Source organism: Verticillium dahliae, genomic scaffold, assembly GCF_000150675.1.
Source record: "Verticillium dahliae VdLs.17 supercont1.1 genomic scaffold, whole genome shotgun sequence".
In the NCBI taxonomy this organism is placed as follows: Eukaryota; Fungi; Ascomycota; class Sordariomycetes; order Glomerellales; family Plectosphaerellaceae; genus Verticillium; species Verticillium dahliae.
The window spans coordinates 2,061,483-2,087,495 of record NW_009276921.1 but is presented as its reverse complement, the minus strand read 5'-3'; the positions used below and the strand labels follow the sequence as shown (position 1 = coordinate 2,087,495).

The 26,013-nt window shown below is 57.3% G+C and overlaps 7 protein-coding genes across 7 annotated transcripts in view; 2 read left to right on the top strand and 5 right to left on the bottom strand.

Annotated features, from left to right (window-relative positions):
* The window catches only part of VDAG_00626 (uncharacterized protein), a gene marked incomplete at both ends in the record, with an annotated part of 3,532 nt that extends 820 nt beyond the window's left edge, over positions 1-2,712 (bottom strand). Inside the window, 3 exons of the mRNA XM_009652003.1 lie at positions 36-917; positions 974-1,848; positions 1,920-2,712. Of these exons, the coding sequence (XP_009650298.1) occupies positions 36-917; positions 974-1,848; positions 1,920-2,712 (2,550 nt within the window). The remainder of the gene's footprint in view (positions 1-35; positions 918-973; positions 1,849-1,919) is intronic.
* Positions 2,713-3,068: 356 nt separating this feature from the next.
* Positions 3,069-4,508, bottom strand: VDAG_00625 (sphingoid long-chain base transporter RSB1; the record flags this gene model as incomplete). The annotated part of the gene is made up of 4 exons (XM_009652002.1): positions 3,069-3,528; positions 3,603-4,013; positions 4,084-4,144; positions 4,208-4,508. 4 exons carry the CDS (start codon positions 4,506-4,508, stop codon positions 3,360-3,362), a joined length of 942 nt encoding a protein of 313 aa, XP_009650297.1. The 3' UTR covers positions 3,069-3,359.
* A 1,772-nt stretch (positions 4,509-6,280) lies between these two features.
* Positions 6,281-9,148, bottom strand: VDAG_00624 (phosphate metabolism protein; the record flags this gene model as incomplete). Its single annotated transcript, XM_009652001.1, has 3 exons — positions 8,972-9,148; positions 7,147-8,897; positions 6,281-7,081 (listed from the first exon to the last, which is right to left on the bottom strand). Exons 1-3 carry the CDS (start codon positions 9,048-9,050, stop codon positions 6,281-6,283), a joined length of 2,631 nt encoding a protein of 876 aa, XP_009650296.1. The 5' UTR covers positions 9,051-9,148.
* A 3,345-nt stretch (positions 9,149-12,493) lies between these two features.
* On the top strand, positions 12,494-14,167 carry VDAG_00623 (uncharacterized protein; the record flags this gene model as incomplete). Its single annotated transcript, XM_009652000.1, has 1 exon — positions 12,494-14,167. The coding sequence occupies one exon, from the start codon at positions 12,494-12,496 to the stop codon at positions 14,165-14,167; it is 1,674 nt and encodes a 557-aa protein (XP_009650295.1).
* Positions 14,168-16,323: 2,156 nt separating this feature from the next.
* VDAG_00622 (uncharacterized protein) lies at positions 16,324-19,908 on the top strand (the record flags this gene model as incomplete). The annotated part of the gene is made up of 1 exon (XM_009651999.1): positions 16,324-19,908. The coding sequence occupies one exon, from the start codon at positions 16,324-16,326 to the stop codon at positions 19,906-19,908; it is 3,585 nt and encodes a 1,194-aa protein (XP_009650294.1).
* Positions 19,909-21,426: 1,518 nt separating this feature from the next.
* Positions 21,427-22,149, bottom strand: VDAG_00621 (uncharacterized protein; the record flags this gene model as incomplete). The annotated part of the gene is made up of 1 exon (XM_009651998.1): positions 21,427-22,149. The coding sequence occupies one exon, from the start codon at positions 22,147-22,149 to the stop codon at positions 21,427-21,429; it is 723 nt and encodes a 240-aa protein (XP_009650293.1).
* A 477-nt stretch (positions 22,150-22,626) lies between these two features.
* On the bottom strand, positions 22,627-24,798 carry VDAG_00620 (uncharacterized protein; the record flags this gene model as incomplete). Its single annotated transcript, XM_009651997.1, has 3 exons — positions 22,627-23,317; positions 23,558-23,686; positions 24,581-24,798. 3 exons carry the CDS (start codon positions 24,796-24,798, stop codon positions 22,627-22,629), a joined length of 1,038 nt encoding a protein of 345 aa, XP_009650292.1.
* Between the last annotated feature and the right edge of the window lie 1,215 nt (positions 24,799-26,013).

The following is a 26,013-nucleotide window of genomic DNA, read 5'->3' as shown; positions in this document are numbered from 1 at the left end:
GTTGGTCCGCTGCGCTCGAATAGCGCGCGCTGTACGGGTTCTCGCTGTGACAGGGCCGTCAGGTCGGCCGCGGCGCTGTAGTTCGGTGCGGCGACGGTCGGGGGCGGGGCTGCCGGCGATCGGGTCTGCTGCACCGTGTGGTGCGACGGCGTCGACGTGCGCTGGGCGCCATGTGGGGTCTGGCTCCTTTGTCCGGTCCGCGACTTGGCTCTAGCAGTCTGCGCAGGCACCTGGAAGGGAGATGTCTGGGACGGGGTAACGGTTTGTGCGGGCTGAACAGTCGGCGAGGGTTGTTGGTGTTGCTGGTGCTGCTGAAACTGCCTCGCTGCTTGCTTGGCGAGAGTCGGCGACCGCGTGCTGGCGCTCAGGGCGGTGTCATCGGATGCGCCTTGCTGCCAGCTGCTTGCGTAGTTGACCTGAGCTTGCGTCTGTTCGGCGTCCGGCGCCGCTTGGGTGGGACCTGAAGGCAGGCTGCGGCGACCGTTTGTCTGCCGCGGCTTCGGCGGCGACACGACGGCAGCTTGTACTTCAGAGTATGTTTCCTCGGCAGCTGGCGGCGGTGCTGGGTATGTCATGCTGGAAGGGTTGATGACCGGCACGTCGGGGTGGTTCGTCTGGGGGAACGATAGGCCCCCGGAGCCCGTGTTGAAGTAATCTTGTGTGCTCAAGTCTGCTGCTGGCGTGACCATGCTGGCCACGGGCATGTTCGAAGTGTAGTCAATGGTCTCGATGTCGTCGGGCTCTGGATCTTCGACCTCCTCAGGCTCTGTGTCTGGTTCGACTCGTACAGGAGACTTTCTTGGCTTGGCAGGCTTGCCGCTGCTCTCGCCCTTGGGAACGCGAGTCTGCTGGAGGGGGTATTCGCAGCTGATGTCGGCGGCGATGCAAGCGTCACATGACGGTTTTTTACGGTCGCACTGTTGTTGCGTCAGTAGCAAGCTCATCAACACTGAACGTGAACATAATGGCGTACCTTGATGCGGCTGGAGCGGCACGGCGTGCAAGCCCCTCGCGTGAGCTTGGGCTTCGCCGCCTTTTTGCCGCCTTCAGCATTGCCGACAGCTACGGTCGGCTCGACGCTGCTCGCACCGGGCTCGACAGCGGCTTCGCCGTTCGCTGGCTGCGGGGTCTGCTCAGTTGAGCTCTCGCCACCACTGGGCGTCTCGGAAGCAGCCTGGTCCTTGGGGTGGACGATGCGAAGACGCTCGGCGCCGTACTTCGCGAGCATGATGAGCGACTCCTTCTGCAGGTCCGGCGACTGGTTCGCAAAGATGCTAAACTGGTCAGTCGACAACGTCTCAGGCTCGACCCCGCCCTCGGACAGCAGCCGGATGGCCGTCTCGCGGCGTCTGGTCGCCTCGGCCGGCGGCACGTTGAGAAGCGCGTGCGAGTGCACGCTGCTCTGAACCACCTCGTCGGCCCTCGTCTGGGCTTGTGTGTCTCCATCAGCTCCGTCGAGCGCCGCAGGGACCATAACCGCAGTAGTGGCGGCGTTCTGGCCGGCGTCTGACTTGCTCTTGCGCTTCCGCTTCGTCGACGTCGCGCCGTCGGCATCTGATTTGCGCTTTCGGGGCGTCTTCTTCGTTTGGCCGGCTGCCCCTCCTTCGCCTTCGTTATCATGGCCGTTCCCGGCTGCGGCCTTTGACCTCCTGGGCGTCTTCTTCGTCGTCTCGGTCGTCTCGGCGGTGGCGGCGGTCGTGGGCATCGGCGGCGGCGGCGGTCGGAAGTATTCGGCCATCTCTTTAACCGTCTTGTGGAAGGGCGTGTGCTCGTACTTGACGGAGATGGCGCGGGCGCTCTTGGAGAAGGCCACGGTCAGGGAGCCGCGGCAGTCGAACGCCGGGCGTGCTGTGCGTGAGTTCAGTCAGCTTGACGACGCGGGCAAGGGGCGCAAAAGGGGGTGTGCAAGGACTTGGTACCGAATATGGCCATCTCGGGATCCTTCTGGCTGTAGTCGCCAATGAGGCCCTTGTCCGGGTTCTTCTGGTGCTGCCTCAGCCAGGCTGCGAGCGAGTGTTTGCAGGCATACGTGACGGTCCATCCTTGGGGCCCGCGTGAAATGTCGCGTACGGCCCAGGTTGCGCCGTCGACGGCGCCCAGAAGCTCGACGATGTGGCTGGCCACGGACCGCTGCAGCGAGGGGTCGTCTTGGGGCTGGTTGGCGAGCGCGTCGTTGACGCGCACCGTCCTGGCTGCCGTGGGTGCGATTGCCGGGACAGGCGGCGGCGCCCCGTCCAGTGCCGGGTCGACATTGGCATTAGCGGGCGGTGCTGGTGTGTTGTTGTCGGCACTGACTAGAGTGAACTGGACTGTGTTGCGAATGTCAAAGGTGACGGAGACGTGCTCGGCGCGCGTCGGGCGGACACTGTACTCAATGGTGCGACGTAGGTGGTCTTGAATCTGATCGGGCTGCTGTATCTGGATCTTGTTTGTGTGCGTGTCGTCGAGTCGCGAGGATGGCGCAAGGCCAAGGCGGGCCTCTGCCATGATGCCGCTCCTGTTGGCGTTCTCTCCACCGCGAGCGCGACGGCAGAGAAGCCGCGTGAGTTGGTGCCTGGCGGTGGGCGATTGCTGGTCGTGATCTGGCTGGTCAACCCAGAACGAGGCGATGTCGACTGTTGGCGAGCGGACATGGGCAGAGAGCGCTCCGGCTTGGGGTCGTCGGGGTGAGGGTGTGGGAGTGATGTTCGTGGGGGGTGGTTGTAGCGACATCTTGTGATTGCTGTGCCGATCTGGCAGACAAGCTGATGTCATCACGTGATGAGTGTTACCAAACCCAGGAACGTTCACAGCAGCGTGGCATTGACCTCTACAGCCAACTCAACACTTGATGCTTGGAGGTCAGACTGTTCAAGCAGTCGGTGTTGTATATGAATGAAATATCACCATTCTTACTCTGGCAACGGTTGTTGAAGGGGGTATGGAAGGAGTGCTGTGCTCCACGGCAAGGCTGCAACCTTTGACAGACTACCTAAGGTACCTAGGTGCCTACCTACCTACCTGCCTACCTGCCTACCTACCTACCTACCTAGGAAAGCACCAATCGTGCAAGGACTGCTGCTCCCACGCACTCGAAATACTCTCATGATAATCTATCTATTCTGCTCTGCCTTCTATCTTTTTCGAAGCCAATGATGGAGTCGTTGTCTAAAACGTAGCACGCCGCCGAATAGCTCTATCTGAGTCCCTTCAGAAATCATCTATCCGCCATCATCCCGAACTCCAAGGATACCGCCTCATTTTTCCTGGGCTGACCTTTTCCAGGCGCCTTCTCATCGTATCTATATCCACTTCGCACTAGACGAACATCACCGGGGCCGCTCCCTGATATTTCTGAAACATCTACATGCGGTAAACATTCAGACCAATGTCGCGGCATCATCGTTATTCTCAGACTTGCCCTGAGTCTGCGTCTTAGGCATGCCCCGCATCTCAAACGATCTGGCGTCCTTGCCTGTCATCTGCGCGACGCCAAAGACTCTGCCTGGATGTGCAACATTAAGCAGAAAGATGGCAGCGCTCATAATCCTGAGAACAAGAGCCAGTCAGCCACAAAGCCCAGACTAGAAACGGCAGAGTTCAGACAGGCGCCGGAGACTTACGATGACGCGAGAGCGATGAACTTGGCCTCATTGCGGAACTCGACGCCGTGATACCCATCCTTGAGCTCGACGATGCGGTACGCGCAGCGGATCAGGACGAAAATAACAGCCAGGAACAGGAAGAAGAGAAAGACCTTCATGCGCCGCGTAACCTCCTGCCCGTGCTTGCGAAAGTACGCAATGAGATAATCGGCGAAGAGACACACGAACGTCGTCAGCGCGATCACCTGGATGCTGAGGCCGGCGAGGGAAATGTCCACCCCGGTCTGGACCTCGTCCTCCTCGGTGCCGACGGCCGAGAGGGCGCCCCCCGTGGCCTGCAGGACGAGGGAGATGATGTCGGCGGGAATGAAGATCAAGTAGAACACCCGCGGGTCGAAGCGGGATATCGAGCGGTCGCTCCAGTAGATCCTGGTGAGATTGAATGATCAGTCCTGCCAAAGGCAACATGAACGACAGCAACAAGGAGTCGCCGGCTTACATCTGAGAGAGAAGTATGTAGATTGCTGAGCACAAAAATACGGGAGCAACAGTGATACAAACTAACAGCTAGAGTCAGGCTCCTGCCATGTATTGCTATACGCGAGTCGAGAGACGGCACTCACTGATCTGCATAAGAAATGCCTCGAAGCTGAAGGGGTTGTGGTGCAGTATCAACCGGCCCACGTAGCCGACGATCTCGAGAATGCACCCGGCTGCCATGCAGCTCGCATATGTCCAAGCTTTATAGTGAAACCCCTGAATGGTGTGCAGGACCATGGACACGCCGAACAATGTGATGAAGACCGTGTTCGCCGCGATCGAGGGCTGATATCGTAGGATGCTCCATTCCAACGGACAGAGGTCAAGGGTGCAATTGGCGTCGGCGCCAAAGGGGATCAGGTTTGGCGGAGGAGTTGAGACCATGATGTTCGAATACCTGTGCCCTTGAATGGTTGCTGATGGAGGCGAATAGATCGTACTTGATGTAATCTCGTCGAAAGGTGATCGAAACTTCGGTATGATTAACAATATCTTGTTATTTTCTGCTTGGCTCGTTTAGTGCCAAACATACGACTTCTATCCTCAATTCTAGACGGAACCACGTCTTCTTATTAGTCCATCCATCGACGCCGGTGAAAGGCGGATACGTCGGCAGTGGCCAAGCGGGTCGTCGGTCAAACAGAATGACGACCGCCTCCGTTCGGATGACCCACGTAACGCCAGGCTTTCACTCGATATTGATACATGCGCCTATACGAAGTCTCAAGGCTCAGCCCCCTCAAGCGCGTTGATTGTGTTGTCCCTTGGCGAATGAAGCCTATGTAGGTAGGTATGGAAAGGGGGCAAGGGCAAGGATCCTGAATGGTAATGCAAATAACGTTTCATAGCCACAATGTTTTCGGATTCCGTCGAAAGCCGGGTGGGTCACTGACGAACTAAACTTCGACAGTTCTCAATGATTATAGGGCTACTATACGAGCAGGCGTTCCTTGCATAGGTAGGTAGAGGGCCAGTGAGCCTTGTATGAAGGACCGTAGCCAGTGCCGGCCGGTGCTCACTGTCGGAACTCGGAACATCTTCCTTCTCGCCACAGTCCATGAAGGACAAGGTACTAAAATAAAAATCTCATCGGCTTCATCATCGTGCCTGCGTGAGGCAAAGGATGGTCGAGCTCACTAAATCGTAAGTAAATGTCGGTCGCGGTCTCGCGGTTCACGAATCGGCCCCGCTACCTCGGAATCCTTCGTAGGACTCGACGGAGGGGATGCTGTGCCAGGGGCAACATACACTTCTGCGTGCGTCACCAATGTCAAACACCGGGCACTTCTCGTGCCATGAATTACATCTATTTATTGGGCGCCAGGGTGAGAAATGGCAGAGGAAAGGCTATCCCCAAACTGAAAAGGCTGTCGCGTGAGCATTCTGTAGCATGGGAATCGAGAGCATTCGGCGCGGGCTGCGCGAGTCGTGAAACGCGGACTTGGGAAGTGTGGTGTGGATAGGCGGCGGCGGCGTTGGAGTTGCGCGGGCTTCGGTGTTCAGAGCCTTTTGCTTGCGCGGTTGCACAGCAGCCGCGCAATGGCTAGGGATAGGAGGAGTTCAGACCAGAGCCATGACGTGTGTCATTGGGTGGAAAACAGGGTGCGGTCCATGCTGACCCTACCTACCTACCTTAGGTAAGTAACCTAGAAGGCAGATGAGACGGCACTGATATGCAGGATCATGTGTTGAGCCTCATGCGGACAGGGGCTTTCAACCACGACCAGGCAACGAGCGAACAACCATGAACGACGGCCGGATGCCACTGACTAAATTTGCGAAATGGAAGCTACGATTCGTGGTCGTTATAAGTGTACATCATTGCAGGACTCGGAATCGACTAGTCTTGCTCTTCGAGACACCCTTCAACTTGAATACACGCCACATTGACACGTCAACCACGCAAATAGTGTTGCGTTCAGTATTAGATGTATTGCACTAACAGAAAAGAATTCATTGTAGGGTATCATAACCCCCGCCTTCCGCACCGCGATTCATCCAAGAATCCCCAAGCCAACAGTGCCGCTATTCACCTTGTGAACCTATACTCCACTCCTATTCTTATGGATTTCACACGCAACAAATGTTCGCAAAACCAGGCACACAAGGCGCGATTGCTTATTCTGCAATTGCCTACAACGTCGGATTCGCACATACTAATAATAAATCTTCTCGTCCCAAATGGGCGGTCGTGCGCCCTCGGCGTCCCACTGAAGCTTGTTCTTGTCGTCAAGCGTACATCCCTCGTCGGTGATGCCAATGACCTTGCTCGTCTGGATGATCTCATCACGGGAGACACCAGCCTTGTCCTCGGGGATCCACAACAGAGGAGTCGCGCTGGTGACGGAGGGAGGGAAGTAGGCGTCCTTCTCCACCTGCTCAGTATACAGCTGGTCGACATCGACGAGGTCGCGGGGCACCAGCGCACGGAGCGTGTGGTAGTCGGCGAAGATCCACGGCTTGAGCCAGCGTGTGATGATGTTGCCGCGCTTCTCGACAACGTTGTCGCCGTTGCCAGGAAGGACCTTCTTGAAAATGGCAGCCTTGGACTGTGTGCCAGCAGCGCCCTCGCCGTTGGTTCCGGCAGCCGCAGCCTCGACGTCACCGGTCAGGAGAAGCTCCTCCTCGACCTGCAGCGTACGGGGAAGGCTGTAGAGCAGGGGGTTGAGGGCACTGGCGAAAGTGATGTGGCCCAGGATGGTGAGAACGAGCAGGACAACGGCAATGACGACAGGGCCAGGGGCCTTCTTCACGGAGAACATGCCAATCATGCAAATTTCCGCGAGGTAGACGCCACAGGTGAGCTGCTTGAGCGCACGAGGGTAGATCAAGCCTCTCGTGTCAATGTTGGTATCCGTAACGAACAAGATGTTGTAGCGGTACGCCATGTAGAAGCAGCCAATACCGATTGTCGACCAGAAAAGCATGATGGGCGCGATCACGGCATAAAGCGATGCCTGGAATATCACGTTAGCACACATGTCCTGTGCCAGAGGCATCGAGTCCAAGACTTACTAATGACCGCAATGTTGGTGTAGACCGGCATGACAGACCCCCAGGAGATGGCGCTGAGCTGGGCCCACTTGTTGTACATGGATCGGGGGGTGCTCGTGAGGAACCTGTAGACCAGGGTGAAGATGATGAAGCCGACGACCTGGGAAATGACGCTAGCAGCGATACCCAGACCCTGAACGATGAAGTACGAGACGTAGAACTGGGAGGAACGGGGCAGAGCTTCGGAAAGAATGTCGAAGACAGAGCTAGGATCATCCACGATCTGCTGGGCAGCAGCCACGGCCGAGCTAGAGATCGTGGTGATGAGGAAGACCTGGATGAGCTGGAAGCAGAAGTAGGCGTTCTGAGTGAAGAGCTCAACACGCGAGGCAGAAGGCTCGCCAGCAATCTTGGCGCAGAGGCGCATGATGATGGGAACCAAGGCCATCAGGATCGCCATGGCCACACTGGGCAGCAGGCCACCGACCAGGCCCAAGATGATGTTGGGAATCTTGTCGAGCCACGTCAGGAAGCTGACCTTCTTGAGCGTGTCGACCTGAGAGATCATGGCAACGCCAGCAACGGGAATGGCCCAGAAGAGAATGAGGACTGTGATAAAGGCGGTGACGGCGTATCGGCGGACTACCTTCTGCCACCAAGGGATGGACAGAGACTTCCAAATGACCTCGCCAGGGGTGATGCCGATGTACCTTGGGCTCATATGGAGGGCGTGGTGGTGGGTGAGGACCTGGAAGGCAGCCTGGGCGTCAGACTGAGTGTAGAACTCGACAAAAACGGCACCGTTCTTGGCATAATTGCCGGCACGGTACTCGGCCTGAGCAGTGTCGACCTGAGGAATGAGCCTTTGGAGCTCAGCGCGAGCCCAATCGATCGAGTCAACCTTCTTGCCGTAGAGACCGAACTTGCCGAGGCGGTGGGTAGGGCGGCTCTTCTGAGGAATCCAGCGAGCGGCGACCTGACCAGGCTCGGCGTCGTTGGAGGGAGCAGGCTTGTCGGCAGAAGCACCATTCTTGATGGCCTTGAGGCGCTCCTTGTTGACGGCCTTGATGAGCTTGACCTCGGCGCCCTCGAGCTTCATGGCAGCCTTGTCACGCTCCTCGACAAGGTCGTCAAGCTCCTTCGTGGTGCCAGCGATCCAGAGATTCTTGACCGAATCGCTGAACAGCTTGCGCAGCTTGCCTTCCTCGAGATAGGCGGCAGGCACAGAGGTGAACAGCACGGTGCGCGAGGAGATGCGCTTGGCGTAGGTGGGCGACAGCAAGAAAGCCTGGCGCAGGTTGATGTAGAAGATGCACTCGCGGAAGATGGTGTACATGACAAAGCCGTAGAAGAGGGCGCCGATGAACGCGTGCGCGTAGAGGCGGTTCTTGTTTGAAGACTTGGTGATGTCAATGTTTGACATGCTCAAGATATTGAGTTCCTTCTGGCCGCCGCCGCCTGTCGCGTTGACGGGGAACAGGACGGGCCATGTCATGAGGAGACCGACGAGGCAGATGGTAGCGCAAATGCGCAGGAAGCGGAGGAAGAGGTAGGCATCAAGGGACTGGGACTGGAGGGCGACGACGTCGGGAATCTTCCAGAAGGCGCCGATCCAGTTGAAAAGACCGTTGGGCAGGGCGGGCGTCCGTTCCTGCTCACGCAGGCTGCCGAGATAGGTTCGAGGCGCGTAGAAGCGGCGCTTGCTTCTGCGCAGAATAAGGAAGATGGTGAAGAGCACGGTGGCAGTGATGATGACTGGCACGAAAGTCGAGACCATGCCTGGGATTTGGTGTCAGCGAGCACATTCATCGCCAGTTCACGATGTTTCGACGCGGAGAGTGTTATGGACGCACCAGAGAGTGAAGCCGTCTCGGCGCTGGAGTCGCGGGCTTCGCCCTGCGACTGCCGCTTGGAGAACCTGAGGGCGTCCATGATTGCGAGCGGTCGCGCGACGTCGTTAGAGGTGAATCGTCGTGACCTCGAACCAATTGCCGATGGAACGATGAGAGGTTGTTGGGTCAAGTCGAACTTCCGAGTTTGGAGGAAGAAAGCCGGCGACTAAGAAGGGGGGGATCAAGGGAGGAAAAGGTGGGAGAGAGCCAAGATCCAGCTGCCGATCCGTGTGACGCTGGCAAACGGCAGTGACGTGACCAGGGGGGGACGGGTGCTTGGACTAGGTACTGCACTGCATGCAACAACAGCCAAGCGACGCAATCGGGATGTGTCGATCTTGCCCTCGGCGAAAGAAGGGGCAGGATGAAGGACACGGTTGGTGTGATGCGTCAGGCGATTTTGTTCTGTTTTTCTGTGGTACCCTTTACCAAGTAACAAAAGGTTGGCAAGGTCAATGACAAGCTACAGCGAGCTAATGCTGCTAGCGTCAGGCCTTCGTTCCTCTTGTGATTGCGGGTGGAAAGTGATGTCTCGGTTGTGCTGTGAGATGGCGTAGAATCCCCTGCGGTACGCGCCGAGCATGGAGCACCTTAACCTGATCGTGTGTCGAGGAGGCAACAGGAAAAACCTGGCACCAGGGTCGCAGTCGACGGAGAGGGTCACTTGCTTCGTGGACCAGAGTAGGAGGCGAGACGAGATGGAATCATGCTCGAATTAATAAGGGTCCATCTGGAAAGGAATATCAGGGTTTTCTGATGCATCAGGACAACTGGGGTGTGCTGGGAGGGAACTGCAGGTTGGGTGGGTGACTGGCGCTGGGGATCCGGGAGCTGGTACATGGTACCGTCGCAGGGAAAGGGAAACTTGGCCTGGACAGGCTGGAGGAGCCTCTGCGCCTCCTCCTCGAACTCCAAAGGTCGAGCTTGAACGGGGGTGCCTTCTACGAACGTATGACGCAGATTTGCAGGAGGGATGACAACAGGGGCCAAGCCAGCCGTGACTGGCTACAAGGGGAAACTGAACCCCTGTCGAGCTGGACAGCTCTCCGCAGGACAGGGAAGCCGCCAAGGTCTGGAATGGGCGACGGTGGGTGGTGATTGCAGTGGCAGACCGCCTGATGCTGGTCGGTGCGCGGGTACTATTGCCCAAAGCTGCAGTTTGCATCTCCTGAAATTGGACTGTCTCCACATCAATGACGGTCACTGCCGTCCATTGAATCGGAAGACGAAGTGGGAAGTACCTTACTATGCCATGTACATGTAGCCCAGGCGTCAAAACTTTCCCACCACACCGTTCGTGCTTGCCTTGACGATCAACGTTCACGCTGGCGACCAGCAACTCTTGCCCCACACTCCCAAAGTGGCAGACCAGCACGCTCATGATCGTGGCAGGCGTCCTGAGGATGGAGGATGGATGTGCCTGCCGTGTCCGCTTCACACCACGCCCACTCGAGGGACCTTGAGAGGGCAAAGGTGTCCGGAACAACCATCACTAATCCATCACATCATGATACCTTATTCTTCTACCTGTCGCCTCGAGTGTGGACATCCCTTGCAACCTATCTGATGCCCAGGTCGCTGCAAATGCCCCGACGTTGCCTGCGTCCACGATCGACCAGGGGTTTTCTTTCCACGATCGAGACAGGATCCCCATCGAGTATGTACTTCAGTAGCTAGATACAGGAGTGATGCACTACGGTTATGGACTACTTCAACTCCAACCTCTCCACTGTCTGCTTGTGTCATGCCCTGTCATCCGAGCCTTCATTCCCCTCCTCGGATGCATAGTGCTGGAACAATGGGCGAAGCGTCTCCGTCTTCGTCATGCCTCACACACAGGACATGCGTCCTGCGAAACAAGACGGGCGGTTGTCGGTGTACGCGAGCGTGCTGTCAGGTCAGTACCCAAATCAATGCAAAGATAGTCCCTCTCTCTTTACCCTTTCTATGCCTAGCCCATCCTACCACCTTGGCCCACAGGTGCGCCAGCGACTGATTGACCAAAACCTTCCCATTTCCGGCCCTGTCGATGGTAAACCTTGATAACGCTTGGCCGGTTGTCCGTCCTGGTTCATCCCCCCCCCCCAAACTCAACAACCACATTTTCATCATCGTGATCGCGATTTCAATGCCGATAGCCCGGCATGCCTCAGCTGGACATCTTCATCACTGCCACAGTCTGGACAATTCGAGGAGAAGCCAGCTGATGAGCAGCACACATAGGAAACACTGCCGCACTCGCACCACGCCCGACAAGGTGCTCGGCGGGATACAGCTCAGGTCGAGAACGTTTCTGGCAGGCCTCCCGGTGACACGGCGCCTGCCCAAACCATGCCATCTATGCATCACCGTGGCCTGGTGGCTTTGTGACCCATCGCGTGGCCATCTCTCCGTGCTCCAACATCCCAAACGGTGTCTTTCTCGGAAATGGCCTTCATCAACATGGGAGTGGCTTAGACACTCCCACACAACATCCCCAGCTGAAGCGTGCATCGACTGGTCTCGTCCCCGCGGCTAGTGCCGGTGGTCACCCTTGATCGAAGCCACCCCCATGCCCGAGATGGCCCAGATCTACCCACTTGCATCCATGTGTCGTGCCCAAATGTCTGACAGCCTGATACATATACAGCACAGCTGCTGGCAAGCGCGTCGAGCGTGGCCTCACGCCTGAGACTCCTGGACTCTTCCTTCCGCAAGTCTCAGAAGTCTACTCGTCAGATCTCCAGGAATGATGAACAACAAGGTCAGACGCTGAGGGTCGGCGGCGTTCCCAATATGTTGTGCCACAAAGAATCAACTCGCCCCTTCACATTCGCGTCGCAATTTCAAATTGCCGAATGAAGGTCCATGTCGCTCGATGCAAGACCACCACCCGTTTCTGCACGGCTTTCGACAGTCTGCAGCAAGGGTACAGGGCCTCAGGCAACCTGGCCCGATCTGGCAGCGACGAGCCTGCATGGGAAGTCCTGGCGAGCGGTTTCTGAATGGCTTCAGAACGGGCACAATACCCGTCCGACATGATCATTCTCCTGCCGTCCTTCCTTCCGTCTTCCGACCCTCAATTGAAGCCACAGTTGACAACCTGTTGACCTCCTTTGCCACCATTCGGGGCTTGGCACAACGAATAGCCTATGTCTTGCTCCCTTGCTTACCCTAACCCTTTGTCTCCTTTGTCGGTTTATGTCCATGACTTCTTTGGCAACACAACTGCTTTCTTTGACGAGCAAATCACCTGGATGTTTGTTTGTCGAAAGCACTCGAACCCTTTCTTTGTTCAGATATATACACAGCATTGGTAGAATACCCTTTATCTTGGCTTGCTGATCAAGTTAATTGTGATAAACAAACATGTCCTCCGAGATGATTGACTCCTCCAGTTGCTCGTTGTTGAACATTCGCGACACTGACATCGCGCACTCTCTACACACGCCTTAATTGTTACATCTTTTCACGTTGCTTCACAAGTTCTGAGCTCTGGGCATAATGGCAGTGACCCCGACAGAAGCGCCAACAACACAGGCCCGGGGAGCTATTCCCAAGACTCAATATGCCACAGCGTACGAGTCGCGATATACAAAGCACTTTGGGCCTGGAAATCAACTCTATGGCCATGTCAACTGCGGTTATCTCTCGACACCCGGGCGCGCGCCGACACTCCTGGCTTTGAAGCAGCACGCACAGTCGTTGGCCATTCTCATTAGAAATATTTCGGTGAGCACGGCATTTGGCGAGGTCAACAACAAGAACCGAGGCCGTGGGCACACGACTCGCGAGTTCAGAGAGAATGAGGCTTTCGACTGGCTCAACGACCTCTCGCGGCCCTACACCAATACGGATGAGTGGCATCAAAAGCCTCTGACGGAGCTCATGAACCAAGTTCAGGGCGAAAAGAGTGGCCACCCACACCACCACTGTCCTCTTTCTACGCACGCCGACCTAGGACAGGACAGGGAGGGCCAGAGGCCACGACCATATGCTACCCACCATGCGCTCATAATGCACGCGAACGAGTGCCTGGAGATGCTTGATCACGAATACAGCGCCACGGGCGGTCTCATGTCGCTGCTGCCGACAGACGCAGCGGCCGATTCGGAGATGCTCCAGGCGGCACGCAACACGCTGCTGGGCCAGTGGCTCGTCTTCAACCAGCACCTCGTCGGGCGCATGCACGAGCTCGAGATTGCGTACGGCAACTCGCTCGACGCACTGCGTGGAGAAGCCGTGGTCCCGATGCAGAACCTCTCCATGATGGTGCCCCGAGGCGCGGGCGCGTCGTCAGGGGCGGGCAGCTATGGGCGCGAGATTGCGTATCCGCAGGACCGGTGGATTCTCTGCAACGCGGGCGACGACGTGTTTGAATACGTGCACAAGGTGCTCGACCGGCAAGAGGCGCTGATCGAGCCGCGGGAGAGGGCGTGGCGGGAGCACGGGGTCACGGGAGAGCGGATGTGGCAGGAGCGGCGGGGCGGGGAGCAGCACGACGCGGGCCTCGTGGTGTGGGACGTCAAGACACGGTACATCCGGCTCCGGGGCAAGGCGCGGTCGCCCATCTTTGTGATTCCGGCGCACGGCGAGCACCCGGGGGTGGCGGAGACGCGGCGGCTCGAGGCGGCGCCGGGGGTGGTGTCGGTGGTGACGCCGACGTGGCCGGCGCGGGTGTCGGACTGGGAGCAAAAGTTCCGAGACGCGCTGCACGAGGGCAAGAAGCGGTCGATTGCCAACTTTGAGCTGCGGGCGGAGAACGACAAGCTGCGCGAGAAGACGTCGCTGCTGGAAGAGGAGCGGCAGAAGCTGCAGCAGACGACGGCGCGGTACGAGCAGTACTACTCGGGAGCCGAGACGGAGAGCGAGGTCAAGGCGGTCGAGGCGAGGATGCGACGTATGCACGACGACTTTATCAAGCTGCGCAGCGAAAGGGATGCGACGGTAGAGAGAGCAACGGCGACGACGGCAATGGCGAGGCGGATTATGCAGATACTCGAGAAGGAGATGCCGGCGAAGTATACTGAGCTCATGAAGGCTTTCCCGGTGGGCGAGGAGGAGCAGGAAGGGCAAGAGAAGCAGGCCAAGTGGGACAAGCCAAATGTGGATGCCGCCGAGTTGCAACCTGGCGACTCGGACTCTGAAGGCGTAGGCAGTGACGAGGAGCAGGAGTAGGAGCAGATTGTTGGTGTGTAGGCGTTGAAGTGAGGAGGGTTGTCTGTCGTTGTCACGGGATGCTCTATCTGGTGTTTTGGACGGGAGTAGCTAGGTAACCAACCGCATGAGGTAGGTAGGCAGGTAGTTTTCGTACGTTGCTTTTCCCGAGACGAGACTCGAGAGCTGTGACTGTGACTGTGATTGTGCCTGTGGTGCCTCGCTTATCATGTCGGACGTGTGCTGCCATGCAGTGAGTGCAGGGTGCTGTCCATGTTCCACGAGGGTTGAATGAGGGATGGCTGGGGGGGGAAGCACATGTCAGACAATGGTGATGGATGCGATGAGAAACACGGGTAGCTACAAGGCAAGGTACCCACCTACCTCAGGTAGGTAGGTACAGTCATACGACAAAAGTAATAGCGGAGCTCCAATTTACACTAAAATATATAGTTTTCTAGCCTTTCTAGCTTATTCTATAAACTAGATTAAATCTTTATATTAATAATACTATTAGAACTTTACTAAGTCTATAATCTCTATTATTTAGACTATTAATATCTTCTATATTATATAAGTAATAAGGGCTTAAAGTTAAATAGCTCTTCCTATACTATTATTCTTAATTTTATTAATTATAGGAACTAGCTATAGCTACCTTTTCTATTATATTAAGTAGTAAGGGATTTTCCCTATTTAATAGTATTAATATTATATCTTAAAACTTTTTATTAAATTCTTTATTTTTAAGAATCTTACTACCCTAGCTTTAAGTCTATATATCTAAGTAAATACTAGCCCTTTAAGTATACTATATCATTATAGTATAAGCTTAGTAAGGTTCTAGTAATATTACTAATATAAATATTTAATCTAATTTATAGAATAAATTAGAAAGGCTAGAAAACTATATATTTTAGTGTGAATTGGAGCTCCGTTATTACTTTTGTCGCCCCACTGTAGGTACTATGTAGGTACTTGGTAGCAGCTTGGCTGGAAGCAGCTCCCTAATAAAACGGGGCCAGAAAATGAGCTGCGATAAGCTCTGTGCCTGCAGCGGGGTCGCAGCCAATGGCTCTGTCCTGATAAAGCTCGGGTGGGTTCGTCGCCGGGTCAACTGGGAACTGAGAAGCACCTGCCGCAGGGCAGAAGACGCATCCAAGGCATCCCACAACAAAACAATGGGGACCCTGTATCTCGAATCCTGAATTGCCTGTCTTCAACCAGCCTCCATGCGCCGCCTCACCCAGGCCGAGACCAACTGACATCCACCCCAGGCCACCCTGCAGAGGCAGAACAAAAGCACCCACCAGTGACGAGCCACCATCGTTCCACACCCATCTGCACCATCATCGTTCTAGGCTCGGTTGACCGGCCTCCCCAAGAAAGACTGGTGGCGGGGCACGGCGCTTGTCACCCCTCTGAGGCATAGTCAAGTCACCTAGCTAGCTACCTTAGGTCAGGCAAGTTGTCGTCGTGTTGACATTGGGAAACCTGGTTGCTGTCGATGTTTGCAGCGTCGTTGTAGTCTCTCCTCCTTCCTGCCTGCCAGTTCTGGCTCTGTTTCGTCAGAAATACTGCCTGCCTGTATATCCCGCGAAACCTCCCCCCTCCTCCTTCCCACTCGCTCCCATGGTTCCTGCACTGTCCGGGGTGTGTATGATTAGCTGCTTTCTGTGATTTGGCAGCCTTGTTTGTCATCCTGGTCTGCTTTCCTCTTTTCCCCTCCCCCAGACGAGCACGACACTTTCCTACTTCTTTCCTCGTGCTCTGGCCTCTTCGTGGGCCTCGTCTGTTCTGTCTTCTATTCGTCCCCTTTCTCTGCGAACCTGTCGTCACGTCTTCGTCCTGATTCGCAGCTCCTGTTGCTGCTGCATCTTCATTTGCTCATCAGTATTTTGTCGTTGTCGTGATGACAACCTGAAGGGGGGAGCGGAAACATCACGACACGAGGTCACCATCCGCCAAGGCAAGGCAAGACAAGACAAGAGACGGAGAGCGAGACGAGGCAAGCAAGCAGACAAGCAAGCAACTGAGCAATCAAGAGAAGGACAACGGGCATCATCGACTTGCGACAGCCCCAACAATGCATTGAAACGATCGCAGATCTGCGCATCGGTCAAAAATCACCCCCCCATTCCTCCCACAAGCACCACCACTTTCGACGACAACCCACGATGCCGTCGCATCCATGGAAGCAAGCCGTAGCTGTCACCAGTGATGCAGCCACCCGAGTGACGGCGCTGCTTGCCGTCGTCGCCCTTCTGCCGGCCGTCGCCTCGACCGCCCAGACGCTTCCCTACATACCGACGACCGTGCTCCTGCCAGATCGAACCTCATCCAACGGCAGCGACATCGCCTACATTTTTCGCCCCTCCACTGCATCTTCCGACGGCAAGACGCATGTTGACCTCCTGTCGATCAAGATCTCAGCCACAGTCGATGGCGACACCAGTATTGAAACCATTTCCTCCGACCTACCCTTCTTGCGCAACGCCAAGGACACGACAGCCTTCCTGCCGACTGTGGCCGACAATGGCACCATTATCGTGCAGGCCGGCGACTGCGCCGCTGCTGGCGGTTTCGACGTCTGGACCTACACACCCGCAGACATGGCCTCCGACTCGAGCGACGGGTCCTGGGAAAAGGCTGCTGCCAACACCGCCAGCGATACGAGCGACAGCAACGACGATGAAGCCCAGCCTAACCCACACTTTCTCGGCGCCGCCATCAGCTACTCCTCAGTTCTGGCCCCCGTCATGTCTGATCCCATTCTGTACTCCTATGGCGGCATGTGTTCGACACCCTCCGAGGACGCATCATCTTGGCAGTCGGCCGCCAACTACTCGAAGCAGATGGTCCGTGTCGCACGAGACAGCGCCAGCGAAAGCGAGCTGAGCTACACGGCATCTCTCATCACCTCCAAGGGCCCAGCCTTCCCCGAGGCCGGCTTCTCACTGACCCCCCTGAGCCCTTCCATCACCAACAGATCCGATACCATCACCCAGCAGCGCGGCTACGTATTGCTCGGCGGCCACACCGAGACGGCCTTTATCAACATGAGCACTGCAGCAATCTGGAATCTACCGGCCGAGTCGTGGTCTTTCCTCTCCATCAACGGGCCCGACAGTGGTCTTCCCGGGTCCGAGCTCGCCGTCAAGGGCGTCTCGAGGAGAGCCACGCCATCGTCCGTCGACAGTCGATCAGGCCACACAGCCGTGCTCAACGAAGCGGGCGACGCCCTCGTCGTCCTTGGTGGCTGGGTTGGCACCGTCGCCCACGCCGCCGATCCGCAGCTCGCCGTGCTGAGGATGGGCAATTCGTATGGCGAGTGGGCGTGGGAGATACCAGATGGCCAGCCGCAGGGGTCGGGTGTCTACGGCCACGGCGCCGTCCTGCTGCCCGGTAATGTCATGATGACCTATGGCGGGTTTGAAATATCCGGGTCAAGCAGCAAGGTCAAGAGGCAGCAGAACAGCGGCTCGCCTCGGTTTCTCAACCTGACCTCCTTGTCCTGGGGATCAAGCTACACGAATCCGTCATCAAGCTCAAGCTCGGGAGGGACTGGTTCGGGAGCTTCAGAGGGAAGCTCCAAGAATGACAACATAAACGAGACTATGAAAAAAGTAGGCCTCGGTGTCGGTCTCGGTGTCGGCCTCCTCGCTGTCATTGGTGCCATTATCGTGTGGTTCTGCTACCGAAAGCGGATCAGGAAGCAGAGACAGGATCGCGATCGAGCGGTGCAGGGTCTGGCGCAGGATGCTGCGCGCTTCCTGCACGCTGACGATGAGATGGTCGAGAGAGACGATCCATGGTCGTCCAACTCGTGGTACACGGGCGGACACGACCCCTACGACCAAAACTCGAGATCTCTCGGATACGAGACGTTGAGGAACAATCGCAGCTTACTCGGAGGCTACGGCGGCAACGCGCCAGCCGGCCTGCTCATCCCAAGAAAACCTGTCATATCCAAGGCTGCAAGGGGCGCCTACCAGCCCACCGCCTCGCGCCCCAGCAACCTGCCAACGGCGGGCCACATTCATCCGATCTATGAGGCCGATGAAGAAGCCCCCGACGGCCCCGTTCTCATGCGAGACCCGGATATGGGACCCGAGACACCAACATCGCAAACGTATTCTGATCCTTTTGCCACACCGAGACACTCGGGCATTGAAGCATCTACATCCGCCGCGGCTGGGCCCATCGCCTTTTTGCCCCCCAATCGAGCCGCTCTCACGCCGAGCCCCGACCGAAACCACCAGCGGGGCTTTGTCGATCCGGAGGTCCAGGACTGGCAGTCGGACGTCGATGCCGCCGAGGCCCTCTTCGCGCAGATGCCTCCCCGCGCAGGCCGCGGCTCGCCCACACGCCGCGCCTCGATGCGCTCTGCCCGCTCCGGCACCACCGGTCCCGATGACGAGCGCACGGGCAGCGGCCTCTCTGACTCGAATCGAAGCACCTTCAGCAGCCTTCTGTCGCGATCCGGATCAGCCGCTGGCACGGCACGATCTTACACGCCATATCGCGCGTCACCAACTCACACGGGCACGCTGCTCTCAGCCGGCGGCGCCAACAATAATGATGGCCGTCTCGGCACGTCGGGTTCTGGCTCAGGTTCAAGCTCAAGCAACAGCGCCCACACCTTCTCCACGGCCAAGAGCAACTTCACCTCGCTGCAGGCTGAGGGCCCCTCGCTGCTCCTCCGCGGCGAGAGGTCTAGCCCCACGCGGGAGCAGCACTATCAAGGCGGCCACGCCCGCGGCTCAAGTTACCCCCACCACGGCGACGACGATGACGAAGAAGACAACTTCATCGTCTCCGGCAGCCCCAGCAAGAGCAAGCCCCGCCGCGGCAAGGGCTGGCTCGGCAGCTTGCGGCGCGTCTTCAGCGTCTCGAACGGTGGCAGCCCCGCCGACAGCAGCGTTGGCAGCATTTCGCCGGCGCGGCGGTCATCACTCGACGGCCGCGACGAGCTCGTGTCCACGGCATATGAGTCGCGACTCGGGCTCAGCGGCATCGGCGGCGCCGAGCTGCTGAGGCGGAAACAGGGTCGTAGCGGATGGCAGGACGGCGAGGGAGTGAATGACGCCGGCGGTAGCGGTGCCCGTGGCGGAGATGAGGGTCCGCCGCCGGGCGTGAGTGAGGAGGATTGGGACATCGAGAGGGCCATTGAGAAGAGGCTCGTGCAGTTCATGTTCACCGTGCCCAAGGAGCGGTTGAGGGTCGTCAATGGTGACGAGGCGAGCATCGACGATGGGGCCTCGGCTGTGGATCCGGAAAAAGTCGGACTCGCGTTGTCCCCTTCGCCTGAGGAAGCGGAGCGACAGCGGGAGCGTCCAGATGTCACCACCGGAGGATTCGACCCCAGGTCTGCGCCCTCGCCGGAGCCGTTGAGGATTCAGAAGAAGAAATCGGTGGAACCTGTTGAGGAGGTAATGGACGAGAAGGCGGGGGCGCCTTCTGTGGCGACCCCGCCACCGTCTTCTTCTTCCTCGTCCATTTCAATCGCCGACGAGGACCTGTGGGCGCCGGCCCGGGGCCGCGAGCTCAGGGTCCCATCGGCGGCCAGCGAGCGCGAGCTGAAGCGCATCTCGACGACCGAGTCGGGCATCAGCGAATCGGAGCCGCGGCCAAGCCTGACGCTGCGGACGGCCGAGGCGGTACGCATCGAGAGACCCAAGACGAGGGTGCTGAGGATGGTCGAGAGCTTTGAGGTGAAGAGCCGCGAGGGGAGCCCGAGTCCCACTCGGGGATCGCCCTGATAGAGGAGGTACTGTCAGGGTAAGCAGCGGATGAAAACAAAGTTTGGCATGCGCACGTTGAGATGAGGAAGGAAGGGGGACATTTGATTTCGGGCTCGGGGACCGGCGCGAACACGGGTTTGGATGTGTCTGTGTCTTATTTTGCTAAATATGGGAAGCTGGGACAGCACGGGGCTGGATGGTGTTTTTGGTCGGTCGCTTTCGGCTTTGAGCCTTGCGTGGAGTACATGTCTTTGGCTTTTCGTGGTTTTGTATAGCTACCTAGGTAGAAATGTCTACTGGTTGAGCTCGATATGGCCTCCCGTATTTAGCGCTAGCTTTTTTCCTTCCGGTGGATGCACCCGTCTGTACGAGGTATACCTAGGTACTCAGGTGGTTTTTTGTTGATGCCTCTGAATCGTAGCGGTGTTGGTATGCAGATATCGGGCTTCCCTATAAAGCACTTGATGAATTGGTCGGTCTAAGCTCGGATTCAAGTTTTCATGGAGGGTTCTACAGCACGAGTCAACTAGACTGTATGAGGCTTCGTCTGGGCTGTCCTCGATGAAAATTCTTTTTTTTAGCCAATTCTTTACATCAGTCCTCCTGTACACAATGCTCGGCCGGCCGTTCTCAGGACGGCCCCACTCGGCGTCCGTGTCAGTTTCGGCCGAACTGTCGGCGGACGCCAGAGCTCCTCTCGGCGCCTGTAACGAGACACTTCCCATATATGCGCTTTATACTTCACTCGGCTTTTGTGATATCACCATGTTCGGTCGCCTGTTGCGCCCTCAGTTGAAGGGTCCTTCAGGGTTGAGAGTCTCCGAGCCGACTACCTGCAGGCTGACATCTTGCAGAGCGACTGGTAGATTGTGCCCAGGCATCCCAACATTGACCCCGCTGATGCTGAAGCTTCTGGCACCGCTTCCGTCTCCAGCTTTCTGCTGACTCTGCACTTGGGGACGCTGAGCGTTTCGGACGAGTGGCACGAGCTGTGCCCGAGATCAAATGTGCGGGGCTGGATGAGTTCCTGGCCGAGGTTTGGCGTGGGAGGCCGTAGGTGTTTACGAAAAAGCGCTGATGATTGCCCTCGTAGTTTAACCTACTGCGAGCTCTGCCGTCCGGCTCCATGTGATGGGTATTGGAATGGGAGTGAGCCAAGCCAAGTCATCGTCCTCACGGTGGTCGGTTCATCGTGACTGTACAAAAATCAGCTGAGCGAGAGAAGCAAAGCAACAGGAGAAGCGAGACTACCGACTGATTCCGTGCATCCGACTGCGACACAGATTCGTCCCCAGAATAGCAGCATGCCAGTGAGAACGGGACAATGGTCATCATGAGCATTCGGGCGAACATGCACTGCGACAAGAAAAGGGTATAATAAAGGAGTGTAGTATGATATTAATGCTGAAAACCCGCTACCCAGTAAAGGAAGGACCAAGAACCCCGCTAAAATCCAAACCAAAATCTATGTCTCTTAAGGAAGGGATGAAGAAAGAAGAAGAAGAAGAAGAAGAGGACGGAAAAAGAACCGCCAGCTCACTGCTCAGGGTGCCACTTGCCATCATCATAGGGGGTTCCCTTGCCCTCGTACTTGCCCTCGTGCCACTTGCCATCGTCGTAGGGGGTGCCGGCGCCCTCGTACTTGCCAGGGTACCAGCTGCCATCATCCTCCCTCTTCTCCTTAGCACCGGGGTACTTGCCAGGGTACCACTTGCCATCGTCGTAGGGAGTGCCAGGGCCCTCGTACTTGCCCTCGTGCCACTTGCCATCGTCGTAGGGGGTGCCGGCGCCCTCGTACTTGCCAGGGTACCAGCTGCCATCATCCTCCCTCTTCTCCTTAGCACCGGGGTACTTTCCAGGGTACCACTTGCCGTCATCGTAAGGAGTACCAGCGCCTTCGTACTTGCCCGGAGCCCACTTGCCATCGTCGGCACGCTTTGCCTTGGCACCGGGATACTTTCCGGGGTACCACTTGCCGTCGTCGTAGGGGGTACCGGCACCCTCGTACTTGCCCGGAGCCCACTTGCCATCGTCGTAAGGTGTACCAGCGCCCTCGTACTTGCCGGGCGCCCAGGATCCGTCATCGGCGCGCTTGTCCTTGGCGCCGGGATATTTGCCAGGGTACCACTTGCCGTCATCGTAGGGGGTGCCGGGGCCCTCGTATTTACCTGGAGCCCATGAACCATCGTCGGCGGGCTTGGCGGTGGGGAGGGCGAGGGCCGTGACGGCGAAGGCGATGAGAGTAAGGGAGTAGCGCATTTTGAAGTGTGGAGGTATGGGTATTAGGTGTTTGGTGTTGTGTAGATGAAGGCGGGGTTGTGGTATAAGTGAGATTGTCGTGTAAGTGATGGTAGATGAGATGGATATATGAGGGCGGACGATGCTGTGAGTGATGAGAATGATGAGAAACAATGGATGGTGGCGACAGATCATGAGATCTTATATAGGTGCAACACTCCAGCAGCTACTCTTCCACATGTCTGTGATGCGATACGATTGATGTTGTTGGCCTACTGTACGGCTCGAGTCTTGGTGTAAGCTTCCCATGGTCTCCGCCTCCGCCTCCACCAGCACATACCCTATCCTACCTACCTAGACAAGTAGGGACATAGGTAGGCCACCCTAGTTGGTGGGCTGCTGCAGAGTGGGCGCAGCTTCACCGACTGCTGGGCCTACTCAGCCTTACGCCTAAGTGTCCGCGGGGGGGCTTGCGATCTGACGATCTGACGGGGTTTCTTACGAATATCCTCGGTGGACTCGACGGCCAACGCGACTCCCGATGGGGACAAGCTGAGCACATGGGGGAAGCTTAAACACCGCGACCAGCGGGCCAGCAAGCCACTTGGCAAGCCACCTGGCGTTGCTATTTTCAGTCGTGTCTGTGGTCGTTGGGTGCATCCTTCGGCCGATCGGGTCTAGCGCCAACGGCAGCGTCATCCACTTCCCCAGCTTACGGGCTCTGCTCCGCCTGGCAGGCGGACTCGCCCCAATCGCGAGACGGCGCCGCGTGGCCGAATGTCTAGCCTTTGCATCCGTTGGTGTGCTTGCGGCTGAGCAGCCGACCACACCAACTCTGGCGAGCCATGTCGAGTGCTGACTGTTGTCCTGACGTCGACTGTTGCCCTGACGCCGACTGTCTCTTTCCCCCTCCGCCATTCGCATACGGTAACGTAACAGCGTCCAGTCGGCATCGCCATCGTGGCTTGCAGCGTCCAGTCGGCATCGCCATCGTGGCTTGCATTTGCACCTTTCGAGCGGCGGCCGAGTGCGGGTGCTGCGGGTGCTGCGGCGATCCGGCCTGGGTTTTGCTCGTGACGGGCTGCCTTGGTCATCTGGGCTCCCAATGTCTCTCACCATGGCGGACGAAGCTCCCACGCTGTCTCGGCGGATACGCTTCCGGGCCGTGCTGGTGGTGGACGCCTCGAGCCTTCTCCGGGACCACATGTCAGTCACACAGAGAGAGGCTCGTGTCCCGGAATAGCCAGCCTCGACAATGAGCCCCTACCACGGCACGGCGCGAATGAAGCTTCGGGCCGAAACGGACTATGGCTTCAAGGCTGCAGCCGGTCTCAAAGTCGCGATAGCGCCATGTTCTGCAAGCCAACAGTCCACCGCTCTTCAGAGTTACGGTCAGTCGCCCCCGGAGACATCTCGTGGGAAGACGTACGGCATGGTTGGTGAGACAGCCGCCTGGAGCTGGATCTTGTGCTGAAGCATGCTGTGTGCTTGACCGCTCGCGATGACGAAATGGTTGGACTTGGCACTGGATCTGTCAGTCAGCACTACTTCGCCGGGCCTCCATGTTGTGTCACGTTCCATTCGGCAACTTGGATATGTTCCGAGCCGCCCTCCCTGACGACCTCGTATGTGCTCGAAGGCGTTTCTTGGGTGATCAGTAACGGTACCTTAGGTTCACGTCATCATGCCAAACCACTAGCCTGTCCCTCGAATTGCGGTGCACGACGAGGCCGAAAAGCCGGAAAGAGCCGAGCCTGGGAACGTCATGATTCAAGGGAAGGCAAGGCCTCGGGATTCGAAGGAAATGTCGAGAAAAAGGAAGTGCGCGGGCTTTGATGATTGCAATTGGTTCTCTTCGAGCATGCCGACAAGGTCAGTAACTTTGTGAGTTTCGATTGCGATAAGGAGATAATGAGGAGGTTATTTGCGTCCATCAAGCCAATATGACGCTGCGTTGTGATACCTGTCAGGTTCTGCCAGCGGGGTGACTCGGAGCAGCAGTGACATGCCTTCTCAGGCGAGTACGTGTACAAGTAAGGCTGGGAAGTAACGCAACGAAATGCAAGACATTCGGGGTCGTACGGGGCAGGGACAACCCCAACCCACGTCCTGTGCACCTGCCCTTGGAACGCGCTGGCGGCACCTGCTGACAGGCATCCCCGTCCCTGCCCCCTGCCCCCTGCCCCCTGCCCCAACCCCCCTGCCCCAACCCCCCTCCGGCGCGCCCATTCGTCCGCCGAAGCACGGCGGAAGGGAAGTACAAGGACAGCCAAACGCATGAACATTTGTCCGTTTTTCGGGCGAAACGCCCCAGTCAGCAATTCACTGATTCAAACAACATGCGAGAGATGCTACCCCCAAAATCCTTGCCAGATTGCATAAATTTGCTTGTCCTGAAAACTAATCTCTTAAGGAAACCTCTCTTTAAGGAAACCTGCGAAATGAACTCTACCCTTTCAACCGCTTCCAGGCATGCGGAATCCACCCTTGTCTGTTAGCCCCCGTCTCGACGTGGACCCGGTCGGACCAGGGCGTCTCGGAGTCGGCGCCACGAGCGCGGACACAAACTTGGGCACCTTCGGCTTCGCCTAGGGGGTCATCCGGCCACGGCACGTACACAGAGTCTGAAGGGCCTACAGCGAAGCGCTTCGGCTCGCTGCCGCCGCGCATGATTTCGACGTCGTAGCTGCTCTGGGTCCAGTCTTGAACCGTGCCATTGAATCGCCATGAGACTCTAGGCTCGGTCTAGGCTATGCCGAGGGCGGAGTGGTGATGCTCGAAAGACAGGCGGCCAATGTTGAGGGCCATGTTGAATTGGTGAACAGGAACCCTGGGCCATCCGAGGTGATGACTCTGCTTCATGTTGGCCAAACCCGACTGATTTTTAACCTCGCGGATAGGTGATCCTCGCAAGGTGATACTCCGATCCTGGTCATTTCGATCGACATGTCGCTCCCATCTGTCGCGAGATGCCCGATTTGCACAGCATGGTTCCCCAAAGATTTGGCGTTCTATCGGCCTGAGGATGTGGATTTGCGGGGTAGACTGCTTTTACGAGGTCCTCGAACGCGGGGTTGCATCGTGATCGACGGGCCTTGGCTGACGAACACAGCTTCCGGGACTGCTCTGGCACCTTCCCCTATGGAGCCAGGACATGGGATGACTCTGGGTCTCCAGACCATTGCTTACAAGATCGAACAGCTGGGCGCACTGGCGAGGGCGTTGCTAGGGTGCAGGCCCATGAACGTGCCAACAGGAAATGCCGTGGGTCTTCAGCCGTAGCGGTGCAAGGTAACAAGGAGTTCGAGGCTGCTTTGAGATATAGATCTCGAAGTCACAACAGACCCGGATAATCTTGGCCTGACCCCGTGGGGAATACCCTTGCCACGCCTTCTCTTTTCGACATGTCCCCCTCCGCATGTTCTCGCGGATGAGAAGACCAAGAAAGTCGCCTCCGGGCATGTACTCCATGACGAGATAAAGGTTCGTAGCGTCCTGAAAGCTGGATATCAACTGGACTATCCTGCAAAATATCAGTACATCCGAAATGGTACACCAACAGCGCTGATGCTGGGCTGCCTCACCATTCAGAGGTCTCGGACGCAATGAGGAAGTCCCGCTCGGCTCGTAGGTGGCCTTCCTGGGAACTGCGGATCATGTCTGTCTTTCTGATCACCTTCATGGCGTACACATTCTTCTGGCGCCGTTGACCGCTCTGGAGGTCTCCGTCACCTTTTTCTCGAACCAGGCGTACAACGCCAAAGCTTCCCTTGCCCAAGTTCTTGAGCGTCGAGTAGTTCTTCACGCATGGTCCTTGGCCGTTATCGACAAGGCGATTAGCAGCGCGAAGACTTTCCCACTTCAGAACCCTGGACTGCCGCAGAT